Source organism: Babylonia areolata, chromosome 10 (assembly GCF_041734735.1).
Source record: "Babylonia areolata isolate BAREFJ2019XMU chromosome 10, ASM4173473v1, whole genome shotgun sequence".
Taxonomy (NCBI): Eukaryota; Metazoa; Mollusca; class Gastropoda; order Neogastropoda; family Buccinidae; genus Babylonia; species Babylonia areolata.
This window is the reverse complement of record NC_134885.1, coordinates 33,635,265-33,657,672: the sequence shown is the minus strand read 5'-3', so window position 1 is coordinate 33,657,672 and position 22,408 is coordinate 33,635,265. Positions and strand designations below refer to the sequence as shown.

General features: G+C 43.3%; 1 protein-coding gene across 1 annotated transcript; it reads left to right on the top strand.

Annotated features, from left to right (window-relative positions):
- Positions 1 to 1,643: 1,643 nt before the first annotated feature.
- On the top strand, positions 1,644 to 17,827 carry LOC143286953 (uncharacterized). Its single transcript, XM_076594926.1, has 6 exons — positions 1,644 to 1,885; positions 2,933 to 3,353; positions 3,863 to 3,909; positions 6,435 to 6,676; positions 10,415 to 10,558; positions 16,675 to 17,827. Exons 2-6 carry the CDS (start codon positions 3,019 to 3,021, stop codon positions 17,629 to 17,631), a joined length of 1,725 nt encoding a protein of 574 aa, XP_076451041.1. The 5' UTR covers positions 1,644 to 1,885; positions 2,933 to 3,018; the 3' UTR covers positions 17,632 to 17,827.
- The last annotated feature ends 4,581 nt before the right edge of the window (positions 17,828 to 22,408 follow it).

Here is a 22,408-nt window from a genome sequence, read left to right as displayed (position 1 = left end):
AAGTAAATTAAACTGTCACTGGTCCCGAAAGCGGGTTAAGTCGTTGGAGTGTTTATCTCAGGTATGGATGAAATCTGTAATACATAGCCTACACGTTACAAGCTGCACAGTAAAACAACAGTGACAACCATAAAGTCGCAGCAAGCAAAAAAACCAAAACAAACAAAAACAAAAACAAAAAAAACAACACACACACACACAAAAACAACCCCCCCCCCCCCCCCCCGCCCCCCAAACCACAAACATTTCACAATTTAAAAAGAAATACCAATACACACACATACCCCAATGGGCGCACGCACATGTACACGCATTAATGCACGCATTTGTGCACACACACACACACACACACACGCATACACAACCTACTGCAGAGATAAATGCATCTGAATATGAAATTACTGAAATAAGTTATTCCCCTTCCTGTCTAATTTTCTATTTGTGCGTGAGTGTGTGTTTGTGCGTGCATATATTTGTGTACGTGTGTGCATGCGTCTTCTGTATCTGTGCGCGTGTATGTGTGCGTGCACTCGCATGTGTATGAGTGCCTTCATACACGTTGGATACCACCTTCTCTATTGTCTCTGTATAGTACAAGGTGATTTAAACATAGAAGTATTCATTCTTTGCGTACGTACCTATATGCATAGTATATTTATGTGCATACGTGTACGCGCGCGCTTTTCTAGTTTGCACAAGGGCTATGGAAAGAATAATACTTTAAAAATTATTTTTTTAAATAAATACTAAGGACAGGCGATATTGATGATGAATATGATGATGATGATGATAAGGATACTCGTATGCAGCTCCATCCTCGGTCAGAGACCAAGCGCTAAGCGTTTTACAGTCATTTGCGCAGTTTCAGTAGCTCAAGGAGGCGTCACTGCGTTCGGACAAATCCATATACGCTACACCACATCTGCCAAGCAGATGCCTGACCAGCAGCGTAACCCAACGCGCTTAGTCAGGCCTTGAGGGAAAAAAAAGGTGAATAAATAATAGATAAGCTTACACAAATAAATGAGTAATTGATAACTATAATGTAAAAAAAAAAAAAAAAAGCAATAATAAATAAATAAATAGGATAACAATGATGATAAATAAGCAAATAGATGTAAAACATGAAGACATTTCGCAACAGGCTGCTTACTGGATAGGTGCCGACTGACCGCTGCAACTGGGCGCTAATCATTCGTTTCCTGTGTCATCCACACAGTCAGGTTTCAGTCACTGACGCGCACACATGCACTCACACACAGATATCAGCTAAACATAGATACTGACCACAATGTTGTAGACTTTAACTGTATAGTGTACCTCTTTTATTTCAGTGTTATTAATCTATATATTTGCTTATTTTGTTTATTTATCTATTCACACACACACACACACACACACACACACACACACACACACACACACACATATATATATATATATATATATATATATATGACGGGTTTATACTTGTATTACAACGCAGCCAAAACGATGATTATAAAAATTATCTGCGGCGTGGCTCAACGGTGATCAAACCGCTACCACTCCCATTCTTACAGACGCCACACACACACACACACACAGACACACACACAGAGAAATGTGTGTATAGTCACCCAGCGACAGCACGCACTGCGTGTCACCGAGGCTATACACCATGCAGCCTTGATGATATTTTTAGCGTCGTGGGTAAACCGAGCCGTGTGTAGTTGCACTGCTACCTACATTGGCAAAGCTGTCGTTTCGAGCAGCTTGTACTTGTAGACAGTGTGTTGTGATTTGTTCGTTCACCTCAAGCGAGTGTGCTTTTCCTTCGTCGCACCTGTGTGAACTGGTTACGAAAACTGGTGTTTCTGCAAAGGAATAAGATTCTTCACTGCAGGTATGATCTTGTCAGCTGTGAAATAGCCATGTAAGCTCTGTTATTTTTTGTTATAAGTTGTCTGTGTGGCGTTATTAGAGATCTGTTTAACGTCTGTATTTGTGTGTGTGTCAGTGGGGGGGTGGGGCGAGTGTCGTCGCTGACTGAAACGAAAAGTAGGCCACATTTTATGTTCGTTTTATTTTGTCTGTGTGACACTCTTTAGAGGTAGGTATGTTTTAGCGTGTTTGTGTGGGTGGGTGGGAGAGAAGACGGTTGGAAACCGGACAACTGAGGAGAGAGTGTTGCTGTTGTAGTTGACTGATGTTGTTGTTTAAAATGTTTTGATACAAACCAGTGGTATGCGGCTACGTGTTACGGATCAGTCCGCAAGCTTTGACACCTTGAAACCGAAACTGCTGTTGTTGAAACTTGTGTTTATTGTTAAGATCTGCTGAGAGACGGGGACTGGTAGCCAAACAGTGGGGTGGAGTTGGCTTTCGTTCCGTCATGCAAAACTGACAAATGGAACAAGCCACTAGTTTCATTGTGCAGCTCAGTCTACGTTGAAATTATGTTGGCCACAAAAACAGTTCCTTATCAGGTAAACTGTCAGTGACAAGACGTTTATCGCTTTCATCGAAAACTCAGTGACCAATGCCTACCCGCTTGTACTGTCTTCCATATATATATATATGTGTGTGTGTGTGTGTGTGTGTGTGTGTGTGTGTGTGTGTGTCTTCGCCGCTTGCGTATATGTGTCCGTGTCACAGGTGTGCCAGTTTGTGTATGTGCTCGCAAGCGTAGGAGTGTTTCAATGTGTCTGTCAGGTATGCCGGTGTGTATGCCAGTGTGTGTGTATGTTTGCATGTATGTGAGTGAACGTGTGTGTGTGTGAATGTGTTGCATGAGTCTGTGAACGTGTGTGTGTGCGTGCGTGTGTGCATTCGTGAGTGTTTCGCAGAAAAGCTTATCAGACTATAAACAGGCAAACAAACAAATAAACGCAAGTCCGTGATTAACTGACACTCCCACCACCAACCTCACTCTACCCAAACTTCTCTTCAGCGTCAGTGTTGCTGCTTCCTCACCACTGACTCGGCCCACAAGCTCCCCCCAACCCCCTCTCAGTCCCTCCCTCCCAAACGAACACTATGGATGCAAGACGACGACATCAAGGCCAGCAGCAGCAGCAGCAACAACCACTGTCTGCCACACAGCAGTATTACCATTGGGCAACGCAGCAACAGTATTATCATCACCAGCTGCAGCAGCAGCAGCATCAACAGCAGCGTCAGCGACAACCGCTTCAGAATCCATACAGGCCGTCACAACCACCACCGCATCAGTATCAGCAGCAGCAGCAGCAACAGCAGCAGCAGCAGAATCAGTACCAGCAGCAGCAGAAGAGTACCATTCCACCGAGTTGTGCGTGGCAACAGGCCTCCAGACTTCAACATCATGGGGACGAGGATGCGAATCATCATCAGTCAGTTGAACTTTTTTTTTTTTTTTTTTTTTTTTAAGTTTCTTTCAGTGTCTGTTTTTGTCCAGTCTGAGTTTCTCTGTTTACTCTGTGTGTGTGTGTGTGTGCGAGAGAGAGAGAGAGAGAGAGAGAGCGAGAGAGAGAATCAATGACTGAATTACATTTTTTTTTCAGTTTGGGTAATAGAATAAGTTAAAAAAAAAAAAATAAAAAATAAAAAGTTGCTTGATGAAAAAGCCCATAATAAGAAAAAGGTACTGAATGAGAGAATGAGATATGTATGTATGTATGCATGTATACATGTGTTTGTGTGCGTGTGTTTGAGAGAGAGAGAGAGAGAGAGAGAGAGAGAGAGCAAATATATTAGTTATGATTACAAACATCCGTTTAGACTTTCGATGATGTTAATGATGATTATTATGATTATGGTTTTGCTATTATTGTTATCATTGTTTTTGTTGCCGTTTTGCAGTTGTTGTTTTTCTTATTCTTTTTTTTTTTTTTTTTAACAGACAAAGCCGTTCAGGGGATGACATCAGTCCTATCTTGCTGATAGAAAGTAAGCTCTCTCTCTCTCTCTGTCCCTCTCTCTCTCTGTCTGTCTGTTTTTGTCTATCTTTATAGTTATCTATTTATAACCACCACCACCACCATGATACTAATGATATCATGATAAAGTAAATAACAACAATCACTTCTTTCTTTTCCTCAGTGTAATGATGATTATGATAGTAAGAAAGAGAAGAAGAGAAAAAGAAGGGAAGTAACTATCCATTTACAAGGTACACAACTTCATTCAAAGCTGCTAGATGCTGCCGATTCAGCGAGCACAAAGGGAAGTAAAAGGTAGTCGAAAGGAAATTCCGGGCCAGTCCTTAACACAGATCATTTGACATGTGCACACGACAGCACTGACAAAAGAAATGCTCAAACACAAAATTGGCGTTTCTTCAAGACCTTTTAGTCCTGAATATACTTCAGAGAATACACGTACAATACAGAACAAAAACGTGGTTGCCTCGATGCTTTTTTTTTTTTTTTACTCGAAATAGGTAGCATTAGCAGCATTGACTTGAAGTTGTGTATTTTGTTAACGGAGAGAGTTACTTCTCTTTACTGTTGTTCAATCCTTTACTCTCCAAGGTCACTGATTTTTTTCTTTCTTTTTTTAAAAAGTAATTTAATCCTTTACTCTCCAAGCTCACTGATTTTTGTTTCATTTTATAATTTAATCCTTTACTCTCCAAGCTCACTGATTTTTGTTTCATTTTATAATTTAATCCTTTACTCTCCAAGCTCACTGATTTTTGTTTCATTTTATAATTTAATCCTTTACTCTCCAAGCTCACTGATTTTTGTTTCATTTTATAATTTAATCCTTTACTCTCCAAGCTCACTGATTTTTGTTTCATTTTATAATTTAATCATTTACTCTTCAAGCTCACTGATTTTTGTTTCATTTTATAATTTAATCCTTTACTCTCCAAGCTCACTGATTTTTGTTTCATTTTATAATTTAATCCTTTACTCTTCAAGCTCACTGATTTTTGTTTCATTTTATAATTTAATCCTTTACTCTCCAAGCTCACTGATTTTTGTTTCATTTTATAATTTAATCCTTTACTCTCCAAGCTCACTGATTTTTGTTTCATTTTATAATTTAATCCTTTACTCTCCAAGCTCACTGATTTTTGTTTCATTTTATAATTTAATCATTTACTCTTCAAGCTCACTGATTTTTGTTTCATTTTATAATTTAATCCTTTACTCTCCAAGCTCACTGATTTTTGTTTCATTTTATAATTTAATCCTTTACTCTCCAAGCTCACTGATTTTTGTTTCATTTTATAATTTAATCCTTTACTCTCCAAGCTCACTGATTTTTTTTCCATTTTAAATAATTTAATCCTTTACCCTCCAAGCTCACTGATTTATTTTTTTTTTAATTCTAAATGATATGATAATAATGATGATGATAATAATGATAGAAATGATAATACTAATCCATTAATAAATAATGATAACAATAATGATAATCATTAATGATATAATAATCAATAATAAACTGATAATGATAGTAATAAAGTGAAAATAGAATAATAATGATGATGATAATGATAATAGTAATACTGAATATTATTATCCTGGGACCGGGCTAGCATTGTGAGGTTGCTAAGGACAGTGGAGAGATGACTGTTGTCATTAATAATGATTATTATATTTTGTAGCCGAGCGCTCAGTTGACTGCGATGACCGAAGAAACGCAATTAACTTACAGCACATGCCGTAGCTGATGCCAGTTTTACTGCAGCGACTGTGTCCAACCATTGACCTGCTTTTGTATTTCGTGTGGTGCGTGTTACAATTTCTCCTTCTTTACATTTTCATCACGAGTGGTGTGACGGGCGCAATAGCCAAGTGACTAAAGAATTGGACTTTCAGTCTGAGGGTCCCTGGTTCGAATCTCGGTAACGGCGCCTGGTGGGTAAAGGGGTGGAGATTTTTCCTATCTCCTAGGTCAACATATGTGCAGACCTGCTTGTGTTGTGCCTGAACCCCCTTCGTGTGTATAACCAAGCAGAAGAGCAAATACGCACGTTAAAGATCCTGTAATCCATGTCACCATTCGGTAGGTTATGGAAAACAAGAACATACCCAGCATCCATGTTCGAACCACACCGCCAGTCGCCAGTATTTTCTCCCACTCCGCTAGACCTTAATTTGTGGTCTGGACGCTAGTCATTCGGATGAGACGACAAACCAAGGTCCCGTGTGCAGCTTGCATTTAGCGCACGCGTAAAGAAGCCACGGCAACAAAAAAGGTTGCCCCTGGCAAAATTCTGTAGAAAAATCCACTTCGATTGGAAAACAAATAAAATTGCAGGCAGGATGGGGTTTTTTTGGTTTTGGTTTTTTGGTTGGTTTGTTGTTGTTGTTTTTAAATGGGTGGCGCTGTCTGTGTAGGTACGCGCTCTCCCTGGGGAGAGTAGCCCGAATTCCACACATAGAAATCTGTTGTGACCAAAAATCTGCTCTTCACTGTCCCTCCCTCCTCCCCCTCCCCCCTCCCCCTAACCCCACCAGCCGCCGCCGCAGTGACGTGCCCAGTCCAGGGCTGCCATCAGCGGCTGGTGCCGGACTTCACGCAGGCGTCCTTCGGCTTCGTGCTGGACGAAGACGTGGACCAGGTTCTGACCAGTCCCAAGGGCGAGAGGAAGAGACTGCTGGTCAAGTTCCTGCGCATGGTCAACGCGCTGCTGAACCAGGGGGGAGGGCTGGTCTTCATCCACACCAGTCCGCACCTTCTCAGCTTCTGGGACGAGCAGGTAAAGAACTCTGGACATTTTCTTCTTCTTAAAAAAAAAAAAAAAAATCATTGTTATTAGGCATCTTCTGCCCGTCGTAGTAGGGGGTCGGAAGGGGTGGGAACCAACGTGTTAGCACCCATTGTAAAGAACAACACCAATATTATGAGAAGCAGGAAGAGAGCAAGCAAACAATTTCATCCATGTCGAAAATAAAAGACACGCATCATACGCTTACTCGTGAACATAATAATACCATTTCCTCGTTGACTGTTGAAAATATGAAAGAAAGAGAGAGTCAGACAGACAGACAGACAGGCAGGCAGAAAGAGACAAACAGAAAGACAGACAGACAGACAGAGGCAGAGAATGGATACATTCATCAACGTGAGAGAAAGGAACAGTGTTTGGGTAAAGTTCGGTAAAGAAGCAAAGTCAGCCCAACAGTCCATTCTGTCAAATTGGTGACACCCCTGCCTAGTTATCGCAAAGGGCGATGAAATCGGCTTTGGCGACAATTTAGGAAACGATAGAAGAAATCATTTCAGAAATCAGATCTCCCAGGAACGGAAAAGCGCCTGGACAAGACAACCTCAACGCAGAAGTATCCAGAGCAGCCCCAGAGCCCAGATGAATGGACAAAGGGTGTCATTGTTAAGATTCCAAAGGGCACCATGAGCAGCTGCAACAACTGACATGGGATCACCCTTTTATCAGTTCCACGCCAAATCCTTGCATGTATCATCATACAACGAATTTCAGACGGAGTAGAAAATCAGCAAAAGAATTAGCAGACAAGTTTCCGGAAAAGGAAGAGGGTATGCTGATCCGATATTTACTCTGCCTATCATCACTGAGCAGTGTACAGAGAGTGGCAGAGACAGCTCTCCATCAGCTTTGCATATTTCGAGAAAGCCTTGGCATATATTTCGTGCTTGCGTGAATCCATAGCAGATAGTCCTTCTCATCAAGAGCTTTTACACCAACTTCACATGGAAAGTAGAAAACATTGAACACAGTTTTCGGGGAAGATAGGATAGGAGTGATACAAGGATGCATAATGTCAACACTGCTCTTCAACATGGCCATAGACTAGAGAGTGGGTGCGAAAAACAACCAAAGATCAACCGAGATGCATCAGATTTGTATTTGTGTTTGTATTTCTTTTTATCACAACAGATTTCTCTGTGTGAAATTCGGGCTGCTCTCCCCAGGGAGAGCGCGTCGCTACACTACAGCGCCACCCATTTTTTAATTTTTTTTTTCCTTTTGTTTTTCCTATGGAAGTGGGTTTTTTTCTACAGAATTTTGCCAGGAACAACTCTTTTGTTGCCGTGGGTTCTTTTTCGTGCGCTAAGTGCATGCTGCACACGGAACCTCGGTTTATCGTCTCATCCGAATGACTAGCGTCCAGACCACCACTCAAGGTCTAGTGGAGGGGGAGAAAATATCGGCGGCTGAGCCGTGATTCGAACCAGCGCGCTCAGATTCTCTCGCTTCCTTGGCGGACACGTTACCTCTAGGCCATCACTCCACATAATCCACTCCAGATTGACTCTCCTCTCAAATCTGACAGATCTTGACTTCACAGACGAGACTACCCGCCCCAGCACCTTTGCACAGTAAACAGGCCTGATGAGTTGATGGTACTGAACATTCCAAACCCTTCGCCAGTCCAGGTAATCGGAACAGATCTACCCACAACTGAGGAGACTGTGTACCTGGGCAACACTGTCAGATATGATAGAGGAGCAGGCAGCAGCGACATCAAGAGCCAGAAGCACGTTGAGAATGCTGAATAATGTGTAGGGATCCCCCCAGTACGGGATCAACACCAAGCTGAGAGTGTACAAGTGTTGTGTACTTTACACACTGCTCTGTTAATCGGAATGCAGGGGGTATGACTGACAGTGATCTAACGAAGTAGTCAATATACCAAAATTAATAATAATCTACAGAAGTAGTGCAAACACTATTTGATTATTGATTAATCTTTTGTCCTAATCCCTCTTCCCCCGTCCTCCCTCTCACACACACACCCTTCTAATATTATGTTGTTGTTTTTTCTCCAATCACTGACACTCACCCTCTCCATTTTACATCTTTTCCACATTCTGTTCTCTCTCTCTCTCTCTCTCTCTCTCTCTCTCTCTACCTTTCTTAGTCCCCTCCCCCTTGCCCCCCCTCCCCTCCACCTCAACCGCCCCCCTTTTCATTCGAATATACAGAAACGTCGATCTCTAATTAATAATAACGATCATCATTATGATGGAAATGATAATTATCCAAATAATAATAATAATGATAATAATAATATCATTTATTTTCAGTCTAATATCATCATCTTAGATGAACAGACTATAAATAAATAAACGAACGACCAATATACCACACGAAAATCCTCTTAAGTATCCAGCGAATCTCCTGAACCCAAACCATCTTCAATCAGTTACTCGCCCAGTGCAATCAAGATACCACGGAGACCATCAGTGGAGTGATGGCCTAGAGGTAACGCGTCCGCCTTGGAAGCGAGAGAATCTGAGTGCGCTGGTTCGAATCACGGTTCAGCCGCCGATATTTTCTCCCCCTCCACCAGACCTTGAGTGGTGGTCTGGACGCTAGTCATTCGGATGAGACGATAAACCGAGGTCCCATGTGCAGCATGCATTTAGCGCACGTAAAAGAACCCACGGCAACAAAAGGGTTGTTCCTGGCAAAATTCTGTAGAAAAATCCACTTCGATAGGAAAAACAAATAAAACTACACGCAGGAAAAAAAGTACAAGAAAATGGGTGGCGCTGTAGTGTAGCGACGCGCTCTCCCTGGGGAGAGCAGCCCGAATTTCACACAGAGAAATCTGATGTGATAAAAAGAAATACAAATACAAACACAAACAAATCATCATGAAAAGATGACAGAAATGGATTGGACTCGTCACGCGAAGAGATCCAGGTAGCATCACCCTGACAGCCCTTCCCTGGACACCAGAAGGTAGGCGCAAAGAGAGAAGGAAGGCCGAAGGACACCTGGCGCAGAACAGTCGGAAGGAGAACTCAAGACCCTGGAGCACACCTGGGTAGCCAGTTGCATTGCTCGGACGGAAGAGCCTAGTATGGTCGCAACCCGCCCCACTGACTGTGTGTTACTAGTATGGAACTGACCAATGGCGTAGTTCGGTCAACGTGGGCATTTAGTCACGTGTAACTGTCCAAAAGTTAGAACCAAGCAAATATGCAACTGGCACCTGGGGCATAATTCAGAGACTGGCCCCAAAACAGACAAGAGTGCCCTGTATACCACCTGCATACCAGAGGGCATAATGGGGTTCTTTTTCTTCTTCTTATTATAATCATTATTATCAGTAGTAGTAGTAGTTATGGTGGTGGTGGTAGTAGTAGTAGTAGTAGTAGGAGTCTCATGTTTCATCAGCATCTTCATCATCATCATCACGTTCTTCTACTTCTTCTCCTTATTATTTGTATTTGTATTTCTTTTTATCACAACAGATTTCTCTGTATGAAATTCGGGCTGCTCTCCCCAGGGAGAGCGCGTCGCTACACTACAGCGCCACCCATTTCTTGTATTTTTTCCTGCGTGCAGTATCATCATCATCTTATTTTTGCATAATGTTTCACCACCATGATCATCAACATGATCGCCGTTATCACCACCACCACCATCAATATCATCAATAGTAGTAGTAGTAGTAGTATGATTACTGTTGATGTCGTTGTCGGTGTTGTTTCTGTTGCCTCTCAGGTGGACGATGACCTGATGGACCTAGTGTCAGATGACACTCTGTTCGACGACAACTTTGAGCGGCATGTGGCGAAAGGACACGTCATCTTCAGGGTCAAGCCCCTCCACCGCCCCTACCTCAGCACCTTGGATTTTCAGTCCAAGGTAAGGGCAGAAAGTATAATTTTATACACAGGGTTCACACACAAAAAAAGTTAACTCACTCAGTGCGGCCAGTCCTCTCTTCTCCTCTACACAGACCCCTCGGATGTCCAGTGGGTGTCTCAATGACCCAACCTTTAGCTTCCGTCGTCAGAATTGTGGTATTCTTTGTCAACATTTACCTCTTCAGTATAAGAGCCTTCCGCTTGCAATATTTTGATGATGGTAATTTGGGTGAAACGCTGTTAACGTCGTCTCTTTCGCCGTTCGTATGGAGAGAGTTAAGCTTCACTCGGGAACTGGCACTAGTGGGGAGCATCATGAAATGAACTTCCTCTTTCGCTTCGTCAAGTCTCTGCTGCTGCCTTCACCTCTACACTCCATCTCGCTCACTACGATCCGCTTCGGATCCACCCTGTTTACGCATACCCAGATTCAAACACTCGACTGTTGGCCGCCGTTCTTTCTCTGTCTCTGGACCTTGCGACTGGAATGAACTTCCTCTTTCGCTTCGTCAAGTCTCCACGCTCAGCTCTTTTCAAGTCTGGCCTTAAAACCCACCTCTTCCCAAAATAGCCTCCCTTCCCTGCCTCTTCCTTGTCTTAAGTTTCTCCAGTTTTAGAGTTACGCATGCGTGTGAATGACTGGTGCGAAAGCGCTTTGATTTGTCTATGCACAAGATTCAGCGCTATATAAATGCCATTCTTCTTCTTCTTCTTATTATTATTCTTCTTATTATTATTATTATTGAATGATGCTGAATTTTCGATTAACAGCGATTGTATTCAGCTAGTGTATGGAGCATCACTCGATCATTCTTGCACGCGCATTTCCTCTGTGTGTGTGTGTGTGTGTGTGTGTGTGTGTTTTCAATGAGACAACACAGCTGTCTTTTATGTACCACCAAATACTTGTACATTTTTGACGGGATTTTTTTTTTTAATCACACCTTTATTTATGAAGTGGTGCTTTTTTTTTTTGTGTGAAGTCTGTACATGGACGTTGTGAATGGTGACCATGTCAGGTGTTTTTTTTGTTTTTGTTTTTTGTTGTTTTTTTTTTGTCAGGGGTATATACATGTGCGTGTCTGGATGAGGATGGGGTGTATGGGGGAGGAGGTCTTTTATCATCTTCTTCTTTGCAATGAAACACCACAGCTGCTGTTTGTGTAACACCAAACAGCCGTACATTTTTTGGCGGAATTTGTTTTAATCACCCCTTCGTTTATGAAGTGGTGCTGTGTGTGTGTGTGTGTGTGTGAAGTCTATACATGATCGTTGTAGTTGGTGAATATATGAGTTTTTTGGGGGATTGGGGGTAGGGGGGTGGTGGTGGTTAGAGATTTACATGTGCGTGTCTGGGTGGGGCTGAACTGTGTTGGGGACGTGTCTTTTTATTTTATTTATTTATTTATTTTGTCTGCTTTTTTTGTTTAGCTGTCCCATCTTCTTGTGTTGTGTCGGGTTTTTTGGTGTTTTTTTTTGTTTTTTGTGGTTCTTTTTTTTTGTCAAATTGAGTTTCAAGGAGGCGTCGAAACGTGCAGACTGATCCATGATGCACGACACCACAACTACTTTATAAAGAGAGAGAGAGAGAGAGAGAGAGAGAGAGAGAGAGAGAGAGAGAGAAAACAAACAACAGTTGTAGGAGCAGATGCCTGAAAAAAAAAACCCAAACAAATGTGGGATCACATGCCTGATCCAGGCACCCAACGCGCTGATCCCATGGATGAACTACTCCGTAAGGTGATGGTTAGATGGATGGATAGGTTGCTGGGTGGATCAGTGGAGGGTAGACGGGAGTCAGGTGGACGGACAGACGATCAAACGAATGCATTTATAAATCTGGAAATTAACAAATAATGAAGCCAGGAGACGATATGATTAACAAATACTAGTTAAGAGTGGTAACTTTCTCCATTACACAACTTCAAGTCAGGGATGCTTACGCTACCGATTCAGCTAGCAGACAGGTAAATAAAAGGTACATTGGAACAAACCCAGACACTTCCTCGAAAAAGGAAGCGCCGGGCCTGTCCTTATACCAATCATTTGACATGTGCACACAGCAGCAAAGACAGAAGAAATGTGCAAACACAAATTAGCTTTTATTCAAGACTGGCATAGCCTCTTTAATCCTGAATAAGCCACACAGAACACATAGACAATACAGAACAAATACATGGTTGCCTCGGTAGTTTATCCACTGGAAATGATAAATAATGAGGCCAGGAGACGATATGATTAACAAACAGCGAAGAGCGGTGACTCTCTCCATTACACAAGGTACACAACTTCAAGTCAGTGATGCTTTCGCTACCGATTCAGCTAGCACACAGGTAAATAAAAGGTACATTGGAACAAACCCAGACACTTCCTCAAAAAAGAAAGCGCCGGGTCTGTCCTTATACCAATCATTTGACATGTGCACACAGCAGAAAAGACAGAAGAAATGTGCAAACACAAATTAGCTTTTATTCAAGACTGGCATAGCCTCTTTAATCCTGAATAAGCCACACAGAACATGGTATTATATAGCGATGAATCGGTAGCGTAAGCATCACTGACTTGAAGTTGTGTACCTTGTGTAATGGAGAGAGTTACCACTCTTTACTATTTGTTAATCATTTATAAATCACTTTTGAAAACATACACACACACACACACACACACACACACACACACACACACACACACACACACACACCTTCACCTTCACCTTCACCTCTCCCGTAGTCTGGGTTCAGACCGTTGGGGCACCGCTGCTGACCTGGCCACCACCCCTCTCCACTCTTCACGGTTTTCTGATTTCCTCAGGGCGTCACCGAGCGTCAAGCCTGTCCACCCCCGGATGTTGTCTTCCCATCTCTTCTTCTGCCGTCCTCTCCTTCTGCCTCCTTGTACGGTGCCTTGCAGGAACGTTTTGGCAAGACCAGATGATCGGGAGATGTGTCCATACCACCTAAGTTTGCGTTTTTTCACTATGGACAGAAGGTCTTCGTAGGGTCCAATACTTTGCTTGATTCTGTTCTTCACTTCCGTGTTAGTGATGTGGTCTCTGTAGGAGATGCCAAGTAGTCTACGAAAGCATCTCATCTCGACAGCTTGGATTCTTCTCTCGATGTCCGCAGTCAGGGTCCAAGTCTCGCAGGCGTAGAGCAATATTGATATAACCAGGGAACGCATCAGTCTGATTTTTGAGCTGAGAGCGATGTTTTTGTTGTTCCAGATGGTGTTCAGCTTGTTGAGTGCCATTGTTGTTTGGGCAATTCTCGAGAGTACTTCTGGTTTAGATCCTTCATCTGACACGATTGCTCCCAGATATTTGAAGCTGTGGACTGTTTTAAGCTTTTCGTCGTTGACTTTGATGTCAATGCTGATGCCGTTGGTGTTGTTAGTCATCAGTTTGGTTTTCTCCGCACTGATTTGCATTCCATACGATGTGGAGGCTTTGTCTAGATGTTTGACCAGGCTTGCCAGTTCTTCTTCTTTCCCAGCCAGTCCATCAATGTCGTCGGCAAAACGTAGGTTTGTGATTGTTCTGCCGCCTATGCTGACTGTTCCTACATGCTCTTCCAGTGCGTCAGTCATTATTCTTTCTAAGAAGATGTTGAAGAGTGTTGGGGAGAGTAGACAGCCTTGTCTCACTCCGACTGTGGTTCTGAACCAGTCCCCGATGCTATTGTTGAGGTAGACGGCGCTGGTGGCTTTGTCATAGAGGTGCTGTATCAGTCTGATCAGGTTGGCGTTGATGTTGTACAGATTCATGGTAGCCCACAAAGCTGCATGCCAGACCCTGTCAAATGCCTTCTTAAAATCAATGAAGACGTGGTAGAGGTCTTGTTGGTGTTGATGGTACCTCTCACATAGCAACCTCAAGTTGAAGATTTGTTCAGTTGTGCTCCTTCCTGGTCTGAAACCTGCCTGTTCTTCAGCAATGATGTTTTCTGCTTGTGGTTTCAGTCTGTTAAGCAGGATCTTCAACATGACTTTGCTGGGATGACTAATCAGGCTGATGGTGCGGTAGTTTTGACACTGCTGGAGATTGCCCTTTTTGGGGAGGGTGATGATCAGTGATTGTGTCCACGGTGTGGGCCATTCCCCTGTTTGCCAGATCTTGTTGCAGATTTTCAGTAGCACATCTATCATAACTTCACCCCCTGCTTGGACCAGTTCTGATGGGATGTTGTCCACTCCTGCCGATTTCCCTTTTTTCAGCGATGCTATTGCTGCCTCTATTTCTTCACGGAGTATGGGGTGATTACTGTTATCAGTGGCTGGTGGAACATTCAGTATTGCTGGATCACCTGTGGTCTGTATGTTGTATAGCTCTGAGCAGTATTCTGTCCATCGCTTTAGGATGTCTTGTTCTTCTGTTAGACATTTTCCATCCTTGGTCTGGATGTTGGACATAGTTCTACCTTGCCTTGTGTTGGTAAGTTCTTTCACAACTTGGTAGGCTTTCTTGCTGTTGTTTCTTGTCAGGTTTTCCTCTATGTCCTGGCATTTTCCTTCAATCCAATTCTCCCTTGCCTTCTTCATGCTTCTCTTGATTTCGGTGTTAACTGCTTTGTACTGTTTTGCCCCTTCTTCTTCATTCTTTTTCTTTTTCAGGTCTCTACGTTTGTCACACAGCTGTAGGATGTCGTCCGTGACCCAGGGCTTCTTTTTGATGCGTTGTTTTCCAAGAGTTGTTTGGGCTGTTTCAGTTACAGCTGCGTTGAAGTCGCTTACGAGTGTATCCAGGTCGGCGTCATCTGCATCGAGAGTGATGAGTGGCGCGAATTTCCCACCAATCATGGCTTGGAATGCCTCTTGTACTTCAGGATCTTTCAATTTTTCCAGGTCGAACTTCAGTCTTGAGAAGCTTTGTTTCCTTGTTTTCTTCAGTTGGAGTTTGAAGGTCATCATTACCAAGTCGTGGTCACTTGCAATGTCAGCTCCTGGGAAACTTCTTGTCTTGGCAATGTTCACGCTAGACTGGAAACGCTTCTTTACCATGATGTAGTCTATTTGGTTGTGGTGATCTCCTCCAGGGCTGTGCCATGTCCATCTTCTGGATGCTTTGTGTGGTCCAAATGTGTTTGTTATCTTCAGGTTGTTGAAGCAGGCAAATTCCAGGAGTCTCAAACCTCTTTCATTTGTAGCGTTGTTACCATATCGTCCACATGTGCCCTTCCAGGTGTTGTAGGAGTCTTCTCCGATCTTGGCGTTCCAGTCACCTTGTACTACTATGATGTCTTTCTTTGGTGTCTGATCAAGGGTTTCTTGTAGTTGTTCGTAGAACTCCTCAACTTCATCATCGCTGTGATCAGATGTTGGAGCATATGCTTGTATGATGGTGATGTTGAATGGGGATGCCCTCAGGCGGATGGTAGTGAGCCTGCTGGATATTGGTCGGCAGCCCATGACAGTGTTAACAATGTCTTTGTGGATCAGGAACCCTACTCCATGTTCGTGTTTGTCCTCTCTACCACTGTAAAATAGTCTGTGGCCTTCAAGTGTGGGTATTTCACCGATGTTTTTCCATCGTGTTTCACAGAGTCCTAGGATGTGCCAGCGATATTTGTTCATTGCATGTGTCAGTTCTTCCAATTTTCCTGGCGTCCTTAGTGTTCTGACATTCCACGTGCCAATAGAGATGTTGTTCCTGGCCCGGAGCTTGTTGTTGTGTGGTCCACCAGTAGCACATTTGTCACCTCCACCCTGGTTTGCAATGGAAGGCGCGGTCCTTGTTGACCCGGGTGACGACCGAGCCGGTATGGGTTGAGTAGTGGTCGTCATTCATGCGGTGAGTCTTGGGCAGAAAAGCATGGCGGAGCCCATCCCTCTCCATGCTAGACTGGTCTAGCTGCGGCTTTCCTTGATTGGAGAGGCCGAGATCTAGTTTTGATATAGCGCCAGTTGCTCGCTCCCGTGCCGCGTCGGTTGAAACAACCTGCACCGTGTCCCCCTGAGGAAACACCCACATTAACGTGGCGAGAAGGTGCGACTACGGTATTCACCCTTCCTTAATAGAAGGAAGGGATCTTCGCAGGTCACACACACACACACACACAAACAAACGCGTCCTCTCTCGCTGGTATGAACAAAGAGGAACTGCCTCTCCTCGTGTTCCAGATCTCGCTCAACAAAGGCCTGGCGGACCCCAGCCACGGACAGATGAGACGCCTACTGGACAGAAACAGAAACGCCCCAGACGAGACCCCGCCCTCCCCTCGGGGCACCCTGGACTCCTACCTCCTGGTGGACGGGCAGCGGATCCCATTCCACGAGAACCTCAACATGCAGGCCAAGGTGGTCCTGCCCAAGGACCTGGACAAGAAGACCCCCAAGTCATGCAAGGACACCGCCTCCAAGCTCACCTTCCTCTGGTGGAACAGCCTGAAGCTGCCTCAGTACCTCGCCGCCTTCGCCAAACAGCGGAACGGCGGGTCCTTCTTCCTGGGCCTCAGGGAAGAGAAGGAAACGTCCTCCACCAAGTGGAAGCCTTTGCCCAACACCAGCGGCCTGGCAGAAGCCTTGGACACCGACATGCGCTTCTGGGCCGACGACAAGAACACGGAGGAGAGGAAAGTCTTCCACGTCGCCAGAGAAGAAGACGTGCCCAGGTTCGAACACAAGAGCGGGTACTTCACGTGCAAGGGGATCCCTCTGACCCACGACGACAAAAACGCTCTGGAGAAACTGGTGGTGAGGAACGTGCGGGATCGTTTGCTGCTGCACCCAGAGAGGTCGAAGGACCCCTTGGTGGAAGTGCGTTTCTACCCGGTAAAGCCTGCCCAGGAGGACAACAGAGACACTGATGAGAGACATCCCCAAGGAGCACGAGGAGGAGGAGGAGGAGTTGGCGGGTCAGCGAAGGGTCAAGGCCACGGCCTGGACAACAAAACGGCCACCAAAACCACCTCTCTGCAGTCTGCGGATCTGTACGTGGTGGAGTGCAAGGTGAACTTCTTTCCCGGCGTCTGTTTCCAGACTGAACACGGCCCCGAGGCCTACAGGTTCAACCACGACCTGCGTCCGTCCTGTGCGCAGCGTGTCCCCGTCACTGACTGGGCGAAGGCACAGGCGTGAGAAATGGTGTGTGTGTGTGTGTGTGTGTGTGTGTGTGTGTGTGTGTGTGTGTGTGTGTGCGCGCGCGCGCGCGCGCCTGTAACTACCAACCCTCTCCACCCCAACACAGCCCCCCTCCCAAATAAATAACCAAACAAACAACAAAACAAAACAAAGCAAAATCAAAAGCAAGCAACAACAACAACAACAAAAACAACAACAACAAACAAACAAACAAAAGTAAACCCAACAACGACAGCAACAAACAATTAAAAAAAAAAAGAAAAAAAAGTTCAGTTTGTTAACGTTGACACAAAATGGACTTGCCTCACACAAAAGTAAACTCCTAATCTATTCAAAAGGCGGCACGAAGTGAAAATAATAATAATGGTATTTATATACCGCTGAATCTTGTGCAGAGACAACTCAAAGCGCTTTCGCACCAGTCATTCACACGCATGCATAACTCAACTGTAGAAACTAAAGGCAAGGAAAGGCAGGCAAGAGAGGCTATTTTGGGAAGAGGTGGGTTTTAAGGCCAGACTTGAAAGAGCTGAGTGTGGAGACTTGACGAAGCGGAAGAGGAAGTTCATTCCAATCGCAAGGTCCAGAGACAGAGAAAGAACGGCGGCCAACAGTCGAGTGTTTGAATCTGGGTATGCGTAAACAGAGTGGATCCGAAGCCGATCGTAGTGAGCGAGATGAAGTGTAGAGGTGAAGGCAGCTGCAGAGATAGGAAGGGGCAGTTTTGTGAATGCATCTATAACATAGAGTGCTGATCTTGTACTTTATTCGGTGTGAGACAGGGAGCCAGTGGAGATGTTGCAAAAGAGGAGTGATGTGCTCAAAACTTTTCTTTCTGAGCACGAGTCGGGCAGCAGAGTTTTGTATGCGCTGAAGGGACTGAATGGATGAAGCAGGCAAACCAGACAATAGAGAGTTACAGTAGTCAAGGCAAGAGAGAACGAGAGAAACGACAAGTCTAGATGTTGTGTCAGTGGACAGATATTTCCTGACGGCACTGATGCGCCGCAGTTGACAGTAGCAGGACTGACATGTCTGACTGATAAATTTTTGCATGGACAGTGTATTGTCAAGGACAACACCGAGGTTCCTGACTGACATGGAAAGAGGGATGGATGTGCTGCCAAGTTTGATTGTGTCAATTGTGATGGAAGACAGTTTTTGTTTAGTTCCTATGATCATTGCTTCAGTTTTGTCCGCGTTCAATTGTAACTTATTTCGAGTCATCCAGTTTTGAATGTCCAGGAAGCAGTTGGATGTTTCTTGCAAGAGCGACAACAATTTTTCAGGGGTATCACTTTTCTGGAATTGAGTGTCATCAACATAAGAATGATGACTGATATTATGGTGGTTGATAATTTCAGCCAGAGGAGCAGTGTACAGTGTGGAGAGCACTGGGCCTAAAACAGATCCCTGTGGGACCCCATGCTCGATTTTAACGGGTTCAGATTGGAAATGATCAACAATGACAGACTGGAATCGATCAGTGAGATAAAATTTGAACCAGTTTAGAACAGTGCCGTTGATACCAAATGTAAAATGAAGACGGGAAAGGATTGAATGGTCTATCGTGTCAAAGGCAGCTGACAAGTCGAGAAGAGTAAGAAACGAAATTTTTTCCTGAGTCGGACGCTATCAGTAGATTGTTCAGAATGTGGAGGAGAGTGGTTTCGGTGCTGTGGTCAGCGCGATAGGCAGACTGAAATGGGTGGATGAGATTGTTGATACAAAGGTGGTTGTTGAGCTGCTTGAGGACAGCTTTTTCAAGGAGTTTGGACATGAATGGTCGATAGTTTTTCAAAATGTTTGCGTCAAGGTTGGGTTTCTTCAGAAGAGGCCGGACGATTGCAGTTTTGAAAGTGGATGGAAACGTTCCAGTGAGCAGGGATGAGTTGACAGTATTGGTGATTGTGGGGAGAAGACGTGCAATAAATGTATTGGTTGCTTGCAGTTAACAAATTGATGTCTGTTTCAAAATTATGTTTGGTATCGGGGTTTATAGAAAAGACATCCTGGCCTTAGACTTTAAGCCACAAAATGATGTTGATATAGCTTGCGCACGCGCGCGCGCGCGCGCGTGCGTGTGTGTGTGTGAATTTAATGACATTTATTTGTTTGTTTATGTATCTTTTATCTTCGTTTTTTCCCCCGCAACGCCTGACTAAGCGCGTTGTGTTTCGCTGCTAGTCAGGCATCTGCTTAGGAGATGTGGTGTAGCGTATATGGATTTGTCTGAACGCTGTGACGCCTCTTTGAGTAACTGAACTGAACTACTCTTTAGTTTAACGTCTTATTGGCGTAACGTTATTTTAGACAATTCCGTTGTACTTTTAAACAGCACAGAATTGAGTTGAGCGGTTGTTAGTTTAATCTGGGATTTTTAACCCTTTCACTGCCTGTCAATTTAGAGTGCAAAATTCCCTTTTGCTATAAACCCAGAAAATTTGGTGTCTAAGAATAGCCGGGGATTCCCCCTATGATGTGTAGAAGATATGGACTATCCTACCACCGAAAATAAAGATCAGTAGGTTCATGGATAGCAGACCAATGAATGGTCACCTTTCAGTGACATGGGTCCTCTACCACGCCTGTGCATAAATGCGAGCTTGGCGCTGAAAGGGTTAAGTAATATGAGAGAGAGAGAGAGAGAGAGAGAGAGAGAGAGAGAGAGAGAGGTGTTATATTTAGCCGCTTCAGAAACAACTTCACTGGTTGCCAATACAGACCAGGATTGAATTAAATATAAAAACCCTCCACGTATTGCTTGCACACTTTCTCTGGTTCTTCACCAAACTATCTTTCTGGTCTCCTTACATGTTTCTTTTCCTCTCTCTCTCTCTCTGTCTGTGTGTGTGTGTGTGTGTGTGTGTGTGTGTGTGTGTGTGTGTGTGTGTGTGTGTGAACATGCTTAGGTGTTTGGCTAGGTACCTGTGTTGGTTATGGGTGCTGGGTTTTTTTTCATTTTGTGTTTAAATGTATGTTTAACTCATCGGGTTTTATGCTGTCCAGTGCAGTTGAGCATATTTTGTGTGCAGGGTGCTGTGTGGATTGGATTATCATTCTTAATGTCATCACCTTTGATGCGGTGTCTTGTTTCAATTTATCATGTTTGTTTCTTCTTAGTGGAATCAACCTGCGTATCCTAATGGATCATATATGTTTTAAGAAAAGGAACTATTGTGATTGTAAAGCGCTTTGAGCAAAATTATTTGATTAGGCGCTTTCTGAATAAACTCATTATTATTATTATTATTATTATTATTATTATCAGCAGCATCCCATGGTTGGTTGGTTTCTTTGTTTAAAGTAAACACGGCTGAGTATTAACAACCATGGAGTTTTGTGTTGTGTATTTGTATGCGCTGAGTGTGTGTATGTGTGTGTGTGTGTGTGTGTGTGTGTGTGTGTGTTTATATTGTTTATTTGGGTTTCTCGGTGTGACAGTCGCATGCAGAATTTGATGATGATGGTGATCACTTTATGACGTGTGTTGGAATGGAGGTGATGAAATATAGGAAGTGTAATACCTGCATGTATGACGTAAAAGGAAAGGGTGGGGGGCGAGGGGGGGGGGGGGAGGGGGGGGGGGAACAAATCATGAACAAACAAACCACAGGTTCGTTGTAAACATCAACAGAAAATGACCATGTGCACCATACTAAAAGAGATTTAAACCAGTCAAACAAGAATTCACAGCAGCTGGCGATAGACTGAAGCAAATCACACACACTCACACACACACACACACACACACACACACACACAGACACACACACACACAGAGTCAGCCCACATTAGAAAAAAAAAGATTAAAAAAAAAGATAAATGAAATAATAATGAAAAAAAGAAGAAAAGAAAAGAAAAAAAACACTGATTTCCTTCCGGAATTGAAAATAGTGCTCGAAGAGACATTTCAGATCAAGGATATCATGACGCTAGATGTATATATATATATATATATATATATATATATATATATATATATATATATATATATAAATAAAAAAAATTTTAAAAAAGTGCCTGATGCCTTGCAAGTCCCAGCATCTGAATGAGTAGTAGTAGTAGTAGTAGTAGTAGTAGTAATTATAATAATAATAAGAAGAAGAAGAAGAAGAAGAAGAAGAAGAAAAAGAAGAAGAAGAACTAATAATGATAATAAAACTTACATTATCTCCAGGTATTTGTTTATACACTGACGTTCTAAAGTTTGGTCAGACAAATGTTTTCGTTCAGACTGAAATAAATTGTATCAGACGTTTTAGAAAAGGAAAACAGAAAAAAACAACAACCCAACCTGTCCGTATAATCCAAGCTTTCAACAACATTTTTTCACGCTTCCACCCCCCCACACCCCCCAAAAAAACAAAAAACAAAAAACAAAAACAAACAACAACAACAACAAAAAACAAACAAAAAAACACACAAAAAAAACACACCCAACAACAACAACAACAAAACAATCAAATTTTTTTTTTAACCCACCAAAACAACAACAACAACAACAAACATAAATAAGTAGATACACATCAAGAACATTCTTGCACAATTTAATTCAATGCTTAAGAAAAAAAAAAAAAAGAAAAAAAAGAAAAAAAAGAAGGCTACACATGATGTATTCATATTGTATAGCTTATGCATGAACAGTCATTTCCAGAACAGAATCTGGAAAGGGAGGTACTGCATTGATGTTAATGACCATTGATTACGACATGGTCTAATAATAACGTGTGTGAAATGACCAGTTTGATCTCCATAACTACTTTAGTTCTCT

Bases quoted from the DNA above. Each gene is read 5' to 3' on its own strand.
- LOC143286953 (XM_076594926.1), top strand. From the start codon at position 3,019: ATGGATGCAAGACGACGACATCAAGGCCAGCAGCAGCAGCAGCAACAA. The intron at 3,910-6,434 runs GTAAGCTCTCTC...TAACCCCACCAG, and splicing joins TCCTATCTTGCTGATAGAAA to CCGCCGCCGCAGTGACGTGC. The intron at 10,559-16,674 runs GTAAGGGCAGAA...CTCGTGTTCCAG, and splicing joins CCTTGGATTTTCAGTCCAAG to ATCTCGCTCAACAAAGGCCT.